The sequence below is a fragment of the Xenopus laevis genome, chromosome 1S (genome assembly GCF_017654675.1).
Source record: "Xenopus laevis strain J_2021 chromosome 1S, Xenopus_laevis_v10.1, whole genome shotgun sequence".
In the NCBI taxonomy this organism is placed as follows: Eukaryota; Metazoa; Chordata; class Amphibia; order Anura; family Pipidae; genus Xenopus; species Xenopus laevis.
Genome location: NC_054372.1, coordinates 130,957,534 through 130,974,407, shown reverse-complemented (window position 1 = coordinate 130,974,407; position 16,874 = coordinate 130,957,534). Strand labels below are relative to the sequence as shown.

Sequence of the window (16,874 nt, the reverse complement as noted above, 5' to 3'; positions counted from 1 at the left end):
TTGTTTTATTATTACAGAGAAAAAGGAAATCAGTTTAAAAAATCTGAATTATTTGACTAAAATGGAGTCTATGGGAGATTATCATTCTGTAATGCTAAACTTTTTGGATAATGGGTCTCTGGATAACGCATCCCATATCTGTATAATAAAAAACATTTATACACCTCTTAGGTTAAAATGCCCTATCACATAAAAACAAACAAACATAGTACAGCATTTGGAAGGGCCCCTGAGGTGAATAAATATATCAGAGGGAAACTACCATATCACTCTTTTAATAGCTGCAGCTGGTGTTTTGAATTTATTGGTTGATATTAGGTATTGTATTTCTCAGTATGATTATGTGCCTTTAAGGGCTCATACTCACTAGTGTTTTGGGCTGCGTTCTGGTTAAATTAATTCAACCACAGGGGCCCGCAGGCCCATGCGCAGCTGATTCTTTTTTCATGGGCTGTCCTTAATATGTAAGCACCAAACACAGGTGAAACGCAACATGCTGAGCTCCAACTGTGTTTGGGTGCTTACATGCATCATCATAAGGACAGCCCATTAATAAGTTGTACACTCTACAATCTCTACTTGGAGTAAGTTTCTTAGTGGGTTGCCTCAAGGCTCTGTGTTGGGTCCACTTTTAGTTAAAGGACCAGTAACATCAAAAAATGAAATTGTTTTAAAGTAAAAAATATAATACAGTGTTGCCCTGCACTGGTAAAACTATTGTGTTTGCTTTAGAAACACTACTATTGTTTATAGAAATAAGCTGCTGTAGCCACGGGGGGCAGCTATTCAAAGGAGAAAAGGCTTAAAGGACCAGTAACATCAAAAAATAAACACCAAGACAAATAAAACTTTAAAATTGCAAAGCCTTTATTAAGAAATAACTTACCGAAACTCCACTTCCGCTTCTGTTCAGAAAAGGCGACAGGGCGACCATCCATTGTGCGGCGCTGGATTTCTATTCCCCTGGCTTCCCTCTCCCTCACTCCTCCAGCTCATGCTGCTCTGAGACGTGGCCACACTGACACTGCGGATCCATGACTGAGCCAACAGCCTCTCCTCCCAGGCCGGGCTGAACCTGTCCCTGCCCAGCTCCTCCACCACCTCCAGCTCCAGCCCGCACCAACTAAATTCACCGGCAATTAGAAGGGAATGATCATTTAGCCCCATACCTCTTCTTCTTGCCTTTTTGTTTTCACTTTCTATCCTCCCCTTGCCTTTATTAAATACCATAGTGAATCAAGCAGGCGATGCCTGTCATTTATTCGCTTTCCTCTTCCAGCTCCGCTGCTGCCCCTTCTCCGTTCCCCGCCAGCACTAATCCAGCGCACAGTTAGCGAATCTTTCATACCTTGTTCCTTCCCAAGGTGAGCAGGTCGGGCGGAGACAGGTGCCCCTCTCATTGCCCAAACCAAAGTTGCCCATGTGGAGCAGAAAGCAGACAAGCTCTATGGAACATGTTATCTGTTATCCATTATTTATCCTGTGCCATATAGCTTTTTTTTCAATTTCCGCCATTGCTACTCAGCAGCTTGTTTATATGAACTATAGTCGTGTTTCTGAAGCAAACAGATCAGCTTTACCAGTGCAGGGCAACACTACATGATATTTTCATTACTTTAAAACACTTAAATGTTTTGGTGTTACTGTTCCTTTAACTTGTTTAACATTAATGATTTAGGGAAGGGTATTGTAAGTAATGTATCAGTGTTTGCAGATGACACAAAACCATCCAGCCCAATTAATTCCATCCAGGATATGGCATCCTTGCAACAGGATCAGAAATTGGCAATCTGGGCAGCTAAGTCGCAAATGAGATTCAATGTTGATAAGTGTCATACACCTGCAGGGTCAGACTGGCCTGGCGGGACACTGGGAAAAAAACCCGGTGGGCCTCGACCCTCATGGGCCCCTACCGGGCAAGACCCCCTCTTCCAATATTGGGGTTGAGAAAAAAATATTTTTTTTTGGCACCACTGGGCCGTTTGCGATCGATCGGCCCAGTCCGACCCAGTGCACCTGGGATGTAAAAATATCCAAGCCACTTATACCCTTAATGGGACTGCACTAGGCAAATCCATAATGGAACTTGTTGATGATAAACTTGGGTAACTTGGGTAATGAATCACAAACCTCTGGCTAGAAAAGTTAAAAGTTGCAATGCAGTTCCAATCATCAAAATTATTATTATTATTATCAAATTTGTCATATACAGAAAGCAGGGCCGGAACTAGGGTAGGCAGAAGAGGCAGCTGCCTAGGGCACAATGATTGGGAGGCGCTGGGCAGCTACCTCTTCTGCCTACCCCTAGACTGGACCTGATACTAGACCTGTGAGCAAACGCCAGTACTGCGCCTCTATGCGCACATTGCTACAGATTGCACCTGGTGATTGTTCTATATGCTGAGAGAGGAAACAGCTTTTATGGGCGGAGTACAGGGCTGAGCTCACTGTGACTGCTCCTCTCCTCTTGGCTTTAGCTGCTCTGTTTGGTGAGACTTTTGCTTCCCAACATATAATTCCCATATTTCTCGGTTTTACACATTTCAAGCGTGCTTCTCTTTAATACTGATTTCATTATTTATTTAGTCATTTGATTTTTTAATCAGTTTTATTCAGTGAATAGGTCAGTGAACCCTATTGGCATAAAACAGACTGTAGTATTAGATTTTCTTCCTTTTGAACGTGTTTTATTTTTCTGTTCAAGTGCTCTGTAATTCATCTTTGTTCTTATGTCAAAACTATATTCTTGGCTGCAGAGAAACAAAAAAAAAGAAATTAAAGACTGCAAATTGTATACTTCAAATGTATGCTTCATACTATAGATTACAAATAAAAACACCTTCCTTTTTAATTTACTTTCTTCCTTACTTATTACAGGCAGGTGTTACTGGCAGTCTTAGCCAATCTGAAACTCACCTTTGTGTGCACCAAGGAGAAACTGTGCAGCTAAACTGTGCACATAATACAGCTGGAGCTAGTTATGTTTACTGTGCCTGGTATCTGAATAAAGCTCTGGAGATGCTGCTTTATAATTTTGGAGAGCAAATGAATAATGGATTCACAGTGACTCATAATAATGCCACGAATATAATAAAATATAAAAAAACATTCTATTTTAGTCACAGTTCAATGAATATCTGAGGTTGAAAATAAGAGTTTACCTCAATCAAGTTAAGCATCCAGTAATAGAGCAAAGGAAGCAGTCCTCTCAAATCTCACCTAACTAATTTTCAGACTGCCCCCCTGGCATTCATAAAAGACACTCTAGTGGGCCATCCCCACATCTCTAGAAAGACTGGATTTGGGAAATACCACAGATTAGTATTCACTTTGCAATTCAAACCATAAAACGCTTAATGCAGGAGCCATCATAGGCCAAATCTTTTCAGCACCATGGAGAGCTCAAGTGACTTTTAGATAGAAATAGTTTCTTAATGCTGGAATCTGCAGAAACGCATGTAATAATCAGCCCTACATTTGCCAGGTGCAATCACCCATAGAAACATTAACTCCAATATGTAATAAAAGGCACTAACTTTGCTCAGGAGCAGTAACCCATGACAACTAATAAGATGCTTGCATTTAAACTGATGACAAGTAAATTTTACTTGCTGATTGGTCGCTATGAGTTTCTGCCCCAGGGCAAACTTAGTGCCTTTTATTACATAACTCTATGTTTTGCTTTCAAATGCTACCTGCTGATTAAATCAGTAGCAAAATATGTGCCTTTTATTAAAATTACTACTTCACTACTACTGTATAAAGCACACATGGCTGTTCTAAAATTGCCACAGTCATTGCACAAACTGATGTTTTGCACGTTTTGGCACAATGTGCCAATCTGCCCTGTGATTATTAGATTACCATTCTCTCTAATTAACTAATGGACTTTTACAAAAAAAAGCATAAAAGACCATATAACAGGAAAAAGTCAAAGGGGTAAATTTACTAAGCGGCGAAAATTTGCCATCGACAGCTTCGCAGCCATCGCAAAATTCACTCAGACATCGCTAATTTACTAAAATGCAAAGTTGCATCCACGCGCCAAACGCTGAAGAATTTTCTCTAGCTTTACATCGGCAATGCGAGCAGATCCTGTTGCAACTTCGTTAGAGGTCTTCACTCAGGCTAATTTGCATACGGTGGCAAATTTAAAGTCTAATGGACATATATGTTGCAGCAAATACATTACATTACACAAGTCCAGGGAACCTTAATAAATAAAATAGAGTTGTGATATTGCCCTACACATGAGCCCACTGTATAGTTTATGTTCCATATGTTAGAAAATGTAGTCTGCAACTGCACATATAGTCTGCAACTGCACAGTGATTTGCATTGAGCCATCCAATGTACCACAGTAAGCTATAAAAACATCAGTAGAGCATTGGTCATTTCCCCATGCCAGCTAACTGAAACTATTAGTGAGTGTGTTTCTATCCTTGTGGATGACTGTGAGAAGACTTATTGGGCATGTGCTTTTCAACTCTCTTGGAGGATTTACCAACCACACCAACAGTACTTTATGCATATTGCTTAATTTCCTTTTTACCGCCAATATTTTTACCTGAAGATTTCCCTGCTATTTTAAACTAAGAGGTAACATTTTTACAATAGTCATCCTCCAATAAGCTAAGACGTACAACAGTATTACAAGTATTGATGCTACTTGTCCTCTACACATAAGTAAGGCTTAAAAATGCTGATTGCTTTACCTGTCCTTTATTTATGGGGATCTTAGGTAGCTTCAACTTCTCCAGAGCCTGGAAATTTATAAACATTTTTTTCAACATCCTTTCTCAGTTCTGTTTGGGTCCTCCATACCGAAACTCTTTTCTTCACAGTTATTCCCTTCAAACATCCCTGTATTTCTTGGGTGCCCCTGCCTATAATTCCATGATCTGCAGTCTCACAATCTCTTGAGCCTTATTAATTTAGACTGCGTCCAGACTAAATGTACTTTTTCCTTTTCTTTGTTTTAAATTTTCCTTTTGTTCAGCATGCTTTCTTCATTGACATATTTTGGTACATGACAAAACCACTGGGCATCCATATCCCCCAATGATATGGGTAATATTCCATTAACCTAAATCTTTATACAGTGGCAAGTGTCTCTGAAAAAAATAAACATTCATCTCCTGGAAATGGTATCCCATCCTGGGAAAAGGAAGCAGTTTATACTAGTACATATCATGGTTCTTCATCTTACCCACGTCAGTTTATACAAACGAAAAAATAGTTTGATGTAGGTAGTGTGAATCAAGGGACTGAAAGGAAACATAGGGCTAACACCAAAAAATTCCCAACCCCATATAGGCTGACAAGCAAGGTCCACTACACTTTAGGATCCATCCACTGAGCACCTGTGTCTGAGTAATTGTGCAGTTTGTGTGTGTGCTCTGCGCTGATTACTGTATTTATACTGTAGTAGATTCAATGCAGTGCAAGGACCTCCTTCCTCTTGCATCTCTTCTTATATATTATTTTATTTATTGTACTTTACTATTGTACTATTACTGTACTGTAAAATGCATAAAGTTGTACAATTGTATTAATAAAGTGACACAGCGCATAATTGCCAATTGCCCATTATTTATAGGGACAGCTGTCCTTGGAAATATTTAGTGCTGGAATGTTCTAATCTATTCAATTAATGAACACTGAAGAATTTCAATTCTTATATGCTTTCTATTTGTTAGTGTTTTAAATTATTAAAAAGGAGTGCTTCATTGAAATCACACATACATGTACCTCTTGCGTTATTTATGTGAATAAAGTATTATGGTCCCTGTCACATATTGAGAAACTACATGTTATATACCAAGTTTATTTATATTATTATAAAAATAGAACCGAATAACACAGAAACTAAAAGTAGTTTAATAGGTTTCTGTCAGATGAGGTCCATGTCCTGTTGGTAAAGCTGAGTTACAGAGTGCAGGTGTGTGTGTGATCACAGAGCAACACTGAACTATTTATTTGTTTTGTGTATTCTGGTTATAAGGCATCGCAAGACTGTGCCTTGATGGAAGCCACAAACAGCTAATCTTTAGAGAAGAAACCATTGACTGTTTTGCCAAGTAAGTACTAAACCTAAAGTTCTAGGGAACATTTAAAAAACGTACAAAGCAATAAATAAGGTTGGTGCATATTAATGAACAACACGTTTATATAAACCATTAGCCATGTTAGCTTGAGGTCAGTACACTGACAATACAAGTTGCGAGATGGTGATACAGTGTGAATGCTTTCAAGTAATATAGTTTTAAATTATGTCTGTGGGCAGAAAGAGAAATGTTGTTTTGTTTATAGAAGCGGTGTGTTGCGATAGTGAAATATATACAAATTGGGGTTGATTTATACAGCAGAAAATATAGACAATTTCCTTTTATTTAAAAAAGTGCAGCTGATTTGCAATAGGAAATATTTCCCATACATTCAGTTTTAGCATTGACAGGGGCCATAACCAACTCTGGAGCATTTTCTGATCTGTTTTACACTTATACCTCCATTCATTAGCCTATATAGTAGTAGCACACACATATATCAGCTGCTGATGTGAAAATCTTCTGTTGCTCTGCAATTTTTTCCCCATTTCCTGTACAAGCAGTTGAAAGAATTAAGTTAACCTTTGTATGATGTAAATGTATGATGTTAACAGTGATATTGTACTTTTTTGATAAATTGGGAGATGAACAAGATCCCTTACATGTAAAAGTAATAATTACAATGAGAAACATCTAAACAATTCAGGCAGTCCCCTAAATGTTGCCATGTTGAAGTAAATCAAAAGGGTTACTGCCCTAGTAGCCTCCCTAGATGTTAGGGTTGTCACTGAGAATGTCACTCCGGTGAAATGGCCTATGGCAGTAACCTCACTTTGGGGCTTGGAATAGTGCTGTCTGTGAAATCCAGTAAGTAATACAAAGAAAACTACCATTCAGCCAAAAACACAAAAGATTTAGGGGGAAATTTACTAAAGGACGAAGTGGCTAATGCTGGCGAAAATGAGTGACGTCATTTCGGCACTTCGCCGATTTACTAAAGGTAGCTGGTGTAAATTCGCTAGCGTCATTTTGCCAAGGAGATAGACTCTGGCGCAACTTCGCACTCTAACGGCAGGCGAATTTTCAGCCTGGCGAAAAAGCATTACTACGCATATTCACTACGTTTTTGATTTTACTGACCGTTACCTCTATCGCCAGACTTGCCTTCGCCACCTCAGACCAAGCGAAGTGCAATAGAGTAGACAGGAGTTCCTCAAAAAAAAGCTGAATATTTTTCTGCGTTTTTTCCTATTTAAAGGGTGATAGACTGAACAAAATCGTAAATTTCCTCCTTCCCCCCTACATTTGCTATATGACACCTAAACTATATTGTGGGCACATGTGTAGGACATTATAACAACTTTATATAATATTATTAATGTATTTGCTGCAGCATATACGGCCATTGTACTTTAACTGCACGCCAACGCTAGCGTAACTTCGTACTGCTGATCGTAATTTTGCTGGCGTAATTTCGCCAGCATTCGTTACCCTGTGCGCAACTTCGGATCTTTGTGAATTAGCGTTGTCCAGGCAAATTTATGCCTGGCGTAGTGTTGCGATGTGTGCGAAGCCTGCGCTGGCGAATTTTTGTCAGTTAGTGAATTTGCCCCTTAAAGTGAATTTATACAATATTATACAGAGCTCATTGCTTTTTAAAGATGAGATTATTCCAAGCTGTTCCTAAGTGAATAAGAGCCAAATATATCTTTTATCTAACATTTCTATTTTTTTCAATATCCATTGTATGTCCTTATGTTTCTATTAATAAGCTTAACATCTAGACACTTCCATTGCAGTATCCTTGATACAGGACTTGCATGTAACTCGGTTTTTTTTCTGTATATCATTTAAAACAGAATTACGATTTGTGTAAAGCACTGCTAGCTTTGGGAACTCTGTACAGTTTAATACTAGGCAGTTTGTTGTACTGGGGGTTGAAAAAATTAGGGTTTTTTGTTAAGGCCAATGTGACTGTGATGGAGCTTCAGAAATACTTGTCTTTGGAAATGGTACAATCCTATCAGTGACAGCCGGTAAGTGCGAGTGGAAACGATTTTCTTTATTTTTATTCTTGATGTCAGTTAAAGCATAGGCAGTCCAACATGTCAAACACTGTTAACTGTAGTTTAACAAATTCTGAAAACTACATATGATTATCTCAATGTGGTAGAATCTACAAATTCTGGGAAAATTCAAAAAGTCTGAAAACTTTTAGACCCCGTATGGTATATGGAGTTCTAAGGTAGAGATCAGTGCAGAGACGTGTGTGTGTGTATATATATGTATGTATATATATATATATATATATATATATATATATATATATATATATATATATATATATATATATATATATATATATATATATATATATCTTGTATATTTTTAGTGCAATCCCTAATGTCAAAAAAAAAAATGTTTCTATGTTCCTACCCTATGGTCATTTGTATCTTTTTTTTATTTAACTAGTTATCTAGTTAGGTTTTGCTCAGCTTACACCTGAAAAGACAATCAGTTGGACTTTTTGCTGTACTGTGAGCTCAAAGCACCTGCAGACTAATTGTTGGCATTGGAACAAGGTTACTAGTGCAACCAAGGAAGTTCCAAGTATTTTAGAATTCCTGTAGTATAAAGAAATCTGGCCTAGCCACTATTTAATGTTTTAAGATCAATTTAAGAATGTTATTAGGGATGCACCGAATCCAGGTTTCGGTTCAGGATTCGGCCTTTTTCAGCAGGAATCAGATTCGGCCTTTAACAGTGATTTACGTAGGTTATGGGTGGACTTTTTTCAGAAAAACTTTTTTTTTCCACAACTTTTTCCACGCAGAATTAATTACAGTTTTTGGGCTTTTTGTGGAAAATTGATTGTATAAAATAAAACAGGGTTTATGGGTGTTTTGCTGCCACATTTGTCTCATCACTACAGAGAAAATGTTTTTAGAAAACGGAATAAGGATAAAAAAAAGCTTAGGTTGATGTAGTTTTTTGTCCATATAAAATTAAGCTTGTGTACCCTGTCATGTTACATATCGAATACTAATATTTACATTTGTTTATACCTGTCCATGAAGCTGCTTTATATTGATATAAAACTGGTACTGTACATTTTAAAAAGAGCATCAGTAAACTGAGGGGTCCCATCTTGGTTTTTGTGCTGGAAGTGAGCACTGTGCTAGTTGGTGGTGCAGATAAACTTGTGTTTGGGAGAGGGACCACTCTAAATATTGTTCCAGGTGAGCCTTTATCAGTTACCTTTATGCACCTTAGGCTTTATTATTTATATTAGTCGGTTCAATAATAAATAAATTGTAACAGAAGTCAACTAAGTTCCTTTAGATAGACTTTGCTTTGAGTAGGGTTACCATTTACTGTACAACAACAGGCCATCCCAATATAAAGGTTCTGTTTTCCATTGCTGGTAAAACTTTAATTTAAATTTATAATTTCAATTTATACCAAGAGCATTAGTAAATTGCTGGGCACCTTCTTGGTTTTTGTGCTGGATATGATCACTGTGTCACTTGGAGGTGCAGATAAGCTTGTGTTTGGGAGTGGGACCACTTTAAGCATTATTCCTGGTGAGCCTGTCTCAGTTATCCACCGTCTTTCAAGTTTCATTATTTATGTAAGATTATGATACCTGACACCAAACTTATAATACTCCTCAGCTAAGTCCCTTTTTGGTCTTCATCATAATATAAGAATATAAGCCTTCTCCTTGTAATTTGTCTTAGATCCCTATACTGCCAATTGTATATAACATAGTAAATGTCTTGGAAACAAAGGGGATACATAACATCGCTCTGCAAAATAATCAGAAAGCTCAGGTATTACAGGTATATTTAATATGTACCCCTCTTCTGTTAAAATACAAGGCTGTCTGGGAGTTGCAGTTATAAGGTAGACAGGGAACCCAAACCAGAAATGTACTTTTAGAAATTGTACAATAAACAGCAAAAAATCTATAACTCTAAATACAGTTGTGGAATCTGTTATCCGTAAACCCATTATCCAGATAGATCCGAATTAGAGAAAGGACATCTCCTTTAGACTCCATTATAATAATAATAATAAAAAAATTTGAATTATTTCCTTTTTCTCTGTTATAATAATACAGTACCTTCTACTTGATCCAAACTAAGATATAATTAATCATTATTGAAAGCAACCACAGGCTTTTGGGGTTATTTAATGTTTACATGATTTATCTTGGTAAATTGATGGAATATAACCGGTTATTGTACAGTATGTACAATATGTAAAGCCTAGGGTCGAAAGTCGGCCAGATCTCGATCGGATGGGACAAAAAATCCCGTCGGATCACCGCCACATCTATTTGTTGATGCGGTCCCGCGATCCGACCGCCCATTGCTATTCGTTAGGATCCGATAGTTGGGCCCTAGGTCCCACGATCGGATCAGCCCGATATTGCCTACCTCAAGGTGGGCATATCGGAGGGAGATCCGCTCGTTTGGCGACATTGCCAAACGAGCGGATCTCTCAGTGTATGGGCACCTTTATACACAAAATTGGGTTTGTGTAAAGCTGTTAATGACTGTGCTTAATAAATGCCTACACTTCGCAGAAGATGGTGCTTGGAACAGGGACTCAATTATGTATCAAGCCAAGTAGGTCACTTTGTTTTGTTACTTATTAATCTCTAGTCAATTCCACCTTTCAGATCCCATATTTTCATAGCAATTTATTTATAATATCAGATCAATATTGTGTGATGTACTACTGGAACAATGATACAATATTTGGGCAAGAAATAACATGTACATTAGAGAAATCAAGTATATGATTGTATTGCTTATCAGGCTAGTACAAAATGAATGCATAAGGAGAGGTATGAATATTCTGCAGCCTGTGTTTTGGGCTGGAATCCATTGTATGAATGGGTTATGCATATCTGAGGTTTTGCTTAGAAGTCTTTAAGTGACAGGACAATATGAGTGACCAATGTATGCCATGGAGTTATAATCTAGCAAGGATTTATGGTGTTTATTCTAAGTGTTGTGTATAGATCTATAATTATCTCCATGGACAGGATATGAGTAAAGAGTTGTAACACTGTGTACAAAGTGCAGGATACAATAAGTTTATCTTTGGAGAAGGAACAGTACTAACAGTTCAGCCAAGTAAGTTGTTATTTTACCAATACACAAAGAGATCCTTTCCATGCCCTTGAACTTGCCAATAATGTTTCTTTTCAAAACATCAAAGTAATATGCACCAGTGCAGAAGCTTTTTTTAATTGAAGGCTATAACAGGATAATGCTGTTAATGCTCTATTTGTAATAATATTTTTAAGCATAATAAATTAAATTACTAATTTTGAGCCCATTTATATTTCAACCAGTCAGGAAATAATTCAGTCCCAGTTTTATTTTTTAATTTTATCCATTATCTGGTAATCACGCCAGTAGATCTGTGCTTAGTTTATTATTATTTTATTGAACTAAGTTTAGTTAATTATTGACTGCATATATAAATATAGTTGTTAATTTTTAGGAATATATTGCTAGGAAATCTTGTACCAGTTGCAGAATAATACGCCTGAAAAATGTATTCTTTATTTTCACCAGCCTGTAGGGAATTTCCTTAACGAGGGTCACTTCTGACCTGGCTGTAATTACTAACAGTAATCTAGCCATGAATAATACATAGACCATAATACCCATGCTAGGGCCACACATGGCAGAGGTGCACAGCAGGCGCATACCAAGTTCTGGATCTTGCAAAGCCCCATGTCACTGTGTTAGCTAACCAGGCGAAACTTACTTTCGGTGGTGGAACTCAGCTCTCCGTTCAGCCCAGTAAGTGCTTTTGTGTTTATTAATAGCAGTAAGACTTGTTTTAATAGCAGTGATATGTAAAAGAAGAAGTTACACAACAATAAAAACTTCCCCAACCTTCACAAATTAATGTAAATGGGTACACACATATATACACATATATACAGTACATACGAGCACATTCACATCTCCATCCCTAATTGACTTAGTTATCCAAACACATATTCATATATATAAAAGGTATGGGATCTATTATCCGGAATCCCATTATCCAAAAAGTTCTGATTTACAGAAAGGCCATCTCCCATAGACTCCATTTAATACAAATAATCCACATTTTTAAAAATGAATTCCATTTTTTCTGTAATCAAACAAACAGTACCCTGTATCTGAAACAAAACAAGCCCACTAGGTGGATTTAATGTGTTCATGATTTTCTAGTAGATTTAAGGTATGAAGATACATATTACAGAAATATCTGTGATGCGGAAAGCCCCAGGTCCCGAGCATTCTGGAAAACAGGTCCCATACCTGTATATAACAACCCAATGATACCTCGAACTGAGATTGTTGTTTACAAAACTAGATAAAAAAGGTTTCCCCAGATCTTGTAATAATGTCCCTAAAAGAGCTATACATTGTATTTTCTACAGGGTGCTGAATGTATTTAAAGGTGAAGACTTATGTTTTTCCTGACCTATGTGCGTACCTGGGGGCCATAGGTTTTTGCTAAGGTTTTTTTCATTGTGATTATAACACCAACAGATACATATTTGGAGCAGGAACCCAATTGTCTGTACTTCCCAGTAAGTATAAAGCTAGGACTGTCTGGTAACACAGGTAGTGAAAGTCCTTGTTAGAGTATAGGTCAGGCAGAATTATTATCTGCTGGTAAGTGGTGTATGTTACTAAGGGAATCACTATGGGGGTTATTTACTAAACTCTGAATGCAAAAATCATTTTTTTTTTTATAAAATCAGACTTTAAAAAATCACGAATTTTTCAGAATTTATTGAACCCTGAGTACGGAAAAGTCCGAATCTGATTTTTGATGTGCACTGGGTTTTGTGCAATACCTTGAATTTTTTTTAGTTTTCGGGTGAAAAATATAAAACCTACTACGCGTGCTGTCTGCAATAAGTACAATTGTGGGAATGATAAACATATGGCATGAGTTCAGAATTTGCAGTGGTTATTAATTCAGGTGTATATCAACAGATTCATCATTTTACAAGGAGTGTGTGTGTTTTCAAATACAGGAGAAAGTAATTGTGCTAATGTTAATTTGGCACCTCTTTTTAGTGTCTGTACTGTATTTTTGCTTTTAAACAGACGCAGAATCAATTTACTATTCTTACACAGATAAGCAACTACCTGCTTGCTAAGGTTGGTATCAGGTTTTTGTGAAGGTTTTATTCACAGTGTTATGACGGCTCAGGCAGAACTGATATTTGGAGGGGGCACTAAACTTGCTGTCATACCTGGTAAGTCTTTGGCTGATTTTCTCTGGTATTTTGTGTCCATATTTGATCTTGGATCCAGTACAAATGTGCAAGTTACAGCTAAAGTAAATGTGTAACACTCTACAAGTAATACAGTATGCACAGTGACTTGGGGAATTGCACTGCATTATATAACAAAACCTAGGAATGTCAGATCTGGGCTATGCAATTGGAAAAAAAATGTAAATGCTTTAAGTAATACATTTTTTAACAATTTGTAAACAATTTATAAAGGCTTTGATGACATGTCTGCGTGTCTATACTTATGTGCAATCCCTAGCACCTCTCTTTATTGTGAGAGGTTCAGAACTAAAGTTAACATTTAGGGGGCAGATTTATAATAATTAAAGTTTATTGAGAACAAATGTGAGCATAAAAAAGCTGCTGAAACATATGACTTTTTTGCTTCCTCGAGCACCACCTTATTATTAAAAGTCGCATACTGTTGATAATCAGATTTTTACATTCATTTTAAATAAGGCTGAAAAATATCCCATGCTGTGTTGCTTGTCCATTCATTGTCCATCCAAAGACTGAAAGGAGCAGTTTGATTTATAATAATATACATACAGAATATATTCTATTCTGTTCCTTTTTTCCCCAGTAAATGTAAAATTAAAAGAAAAATAAAGTTGTCAAAGAATACTCCCATTGACTTCCACACAACCTCGACAGATTTTATTTGGCAAGCTTTTTTTGTGACATTTGAAATTTTTAATAAATTCTGACTATACAAGGTTTCAGAAAAGATTCACAAGTCTTTTCAAATCCATGTTTTTTTTTGTTGCCTTCTACTTAAATCAGGGAGAAAATGGCAAATTGATTTTTAATAAATCAGTCAATAGCATATTTTTTGAGAAGCATGTAATGGCAATGAGTTACATTTACAGTATATATTAGTTTCTGGGTATTATGTAAAGCTGTGCAGTACTGTGTGCTACTGGGGGTTACAACAAACTCACATTTGGGAAAGGAACCAAACTGAAAGTTCTACCAAGTGAGTATTCCAAATTTATGTCAGTCTTGAGATCTGGAGGTAAAAGTAGCAGCAATATGTACCAGGCAAATTTTTTATTTGACTAGTAAAGTACTAGTTACAGCAAAGACTGAATTAACAAGAGATTACATAAATAAAGGGGTATAGAGACATAAAGACATATAGGGGTTATTTATCAAAATCCGTATTTTTCTGATAATTGTATTAAAAAAACTCAGAGAAAATTAGAATCTACGATTTGAACTTATTTATTATTTAAAAAGCACGATTTAATCAGATCAGGGAAATACTCTATAAAATTGAGTGAGAATCCGTAATTCTATGTTTTTTTCATATTTTTTTCCGAATTGATACATTTTTTGGTCTTTTTCACGAAAAGTCAGAATTTTTCAGCTTTTTGGCTGAAAAGCCCAGATTTTCCGGCTAATCCCAGCGCAGACCACAGAAACTTCCAGATAGGATAGGGACTGTTCCTATTGACTTATTTACAACCTTGGCAGGTCTGAGATGGCAGATTTTCGGATTCTGACTTTTTCCGAGTTTTTTGCATTCAGATTTTAATAAATAACCCCCAAAGAATGTAATTTATTTGTCAGACCCTATAGAAGTTCTTTATTAAACATAGATTTGCTGGTAGAGTGGGATTGATTTCATAAGCAGAGTTTGGGGAAGGGGCTATAGCACAAACTAGGATATCTGTATAAGCATTAAGCACTGTGTTAACACAGGAAGTTTGAATAAACTCACTTTTGGTGTAGGCACCACTCTGAAAGTACAACCAAGTAAGTTGTATGGTATGCTTTCTCCCTGGACTGTGTGTTTTTCTATACCCCTTTCCCTACTTACCCCATTTATAAATATAACAACAGTATTGTTTGAGCTGAATTTTGAATATAAATTGTATAAATAGACTGCTGACATATGACCTACATTTTCTATGGGTAAAAGCTACTGTACAAACACATGCTTTACCTGTAATTCTTTACACGTTATACTATATGCCTGATTAATATGTTTTATTTGTAAGTCAAGTAAATCCTCATTTGGACAATTACTAACAGCCATATTCAAACCCTAATTTATTTATTTTCATAAGTGCAATGCTTATGTTTTTTTCCCAAAATTGGTGTTGTTTTCCTAAAGAAAATTGTAAAAAAAATAAGTGGTAAGAACTTTGCTACTTAAAACCTACCAAAATTAAGGTTTTAGAAATCATGTGGAAAAACTTGACAAGAACAGCAACAAAAAAGATTAAATCAAGAAAAAGATTTAAAAAAATCTAGATTGGTATCACAAACATGAATAAATCCGCCCCTAAAAGAAGAGATACAAATATTCCTTGCATTGGTATAAACGGGTTACATCTCAGTAGCAGAGGGTGATGGGGAATTTTGTATTGGCCTGTGTCACTGTGATAATAATAATGCCAAACTCACTTTTGGAAGTGGAACCAGTTTAAGAGTTTTACCAAGTAAGTAATTATACGTCTGGCAGTTCTCTGTATAACCCTCTACATCTTTCCCTTTTTGATTTTGGTAATAATATGAGTATGTTTCAAATAATATATAATAAATGTGATGAGCAAATCTGACCGCGACATAATTTAGCTCATCACTATAAAAACACTATCCCTACTCATCACATCATTTATTAAGTGCAAAAACTATGAAAATCACTAATTTACAAATTTGTAAATTACACATTGGCAACTTTTAGCTTAAAGCTGTAAAATGTTTACTTAATTCAAGGATTTAAGTTTTTTCACTTGCACAAAACGAGTAAACAATGATTTAGAGGTTTATATTTGTTCCATGATTTTATTCATTCATGCTTTTTATATTCATATATTTTTAAGTAAACATTTGTGCTTTTTTAGAAACTGGATTTAGTTGTGGAAGAAAAACCTCTAAAACTACACATAGCAGATTTGCATAAATACCGTAAGGCCCTTTATGTGTTGCATTTCAAAATAATATTAAAGCCAATAGCATACACTATCTCTGATGAGTCAATCGCATATCGCTAAGGGGGTTATTTACTAAACTCCGAATGCAAACATCACAAAAAATTTGTGATTTTTTTTTTAAAATAAAATCAGACTTTTAAAAAATCACAAATATTTCAGAATTTATTAAACCCCGAGGATGGAAAAGTCAGAATCTGAAAATTCGGCATCATATAAGTCAATGGGAGAAGTCCCAATGATTTTTTGATGTGCACTGGGTTTCGTAGAATACCGGCAAAAATCAGAGTTTTCAGGTTTTCCACAGAAAATTTAAGGGAAAAACCCGAGCGGATTTAATCGGCGTTTGTAGCATAAAATGTTGAGATAAAATCGGACTTTGATAAATAACCCCCTGAGTGTTACAAATGCAGTGTATTTTAGCTTCTGGGTATTTTGTAAAGCTGTCCAGCACTGTGTGGTACTGGAAGTACCACCAAACTCACATTTGGGAGAGGAACAAAAATGACAGTTCTACCAAGTGAGTATTCCAAATCTATGTCTTGAGACTGGGAGGTAAAA

The 16,874-nt window shown here is 36.3% G+C and overlaps 1 protein-coding gene across 1 annotated transcript in view; it reads left to right on the top strand.

Annotated features, from left to right (window-relative positions):
- The window catches only part of trac.S (T cell receptor alpha constant S homeolog), a 71,543-nt gene that overhangs the window by 19,101 nt on the left and 35,568 nt on the right, over nucleotides 1–16,874 (top strand). Inside the window, exon 3 of the mRNA XM_018242390.1 lies at nucleotides 15,768–15,821. Coding sequence (XP_018097879.1) covers nucleotides 15,768–15,821 — 54 coding nt within the window. The remainder of the gene's footprint in view (nucleotides 1–15,767; nucleotides 15,822–16,874) is intronic.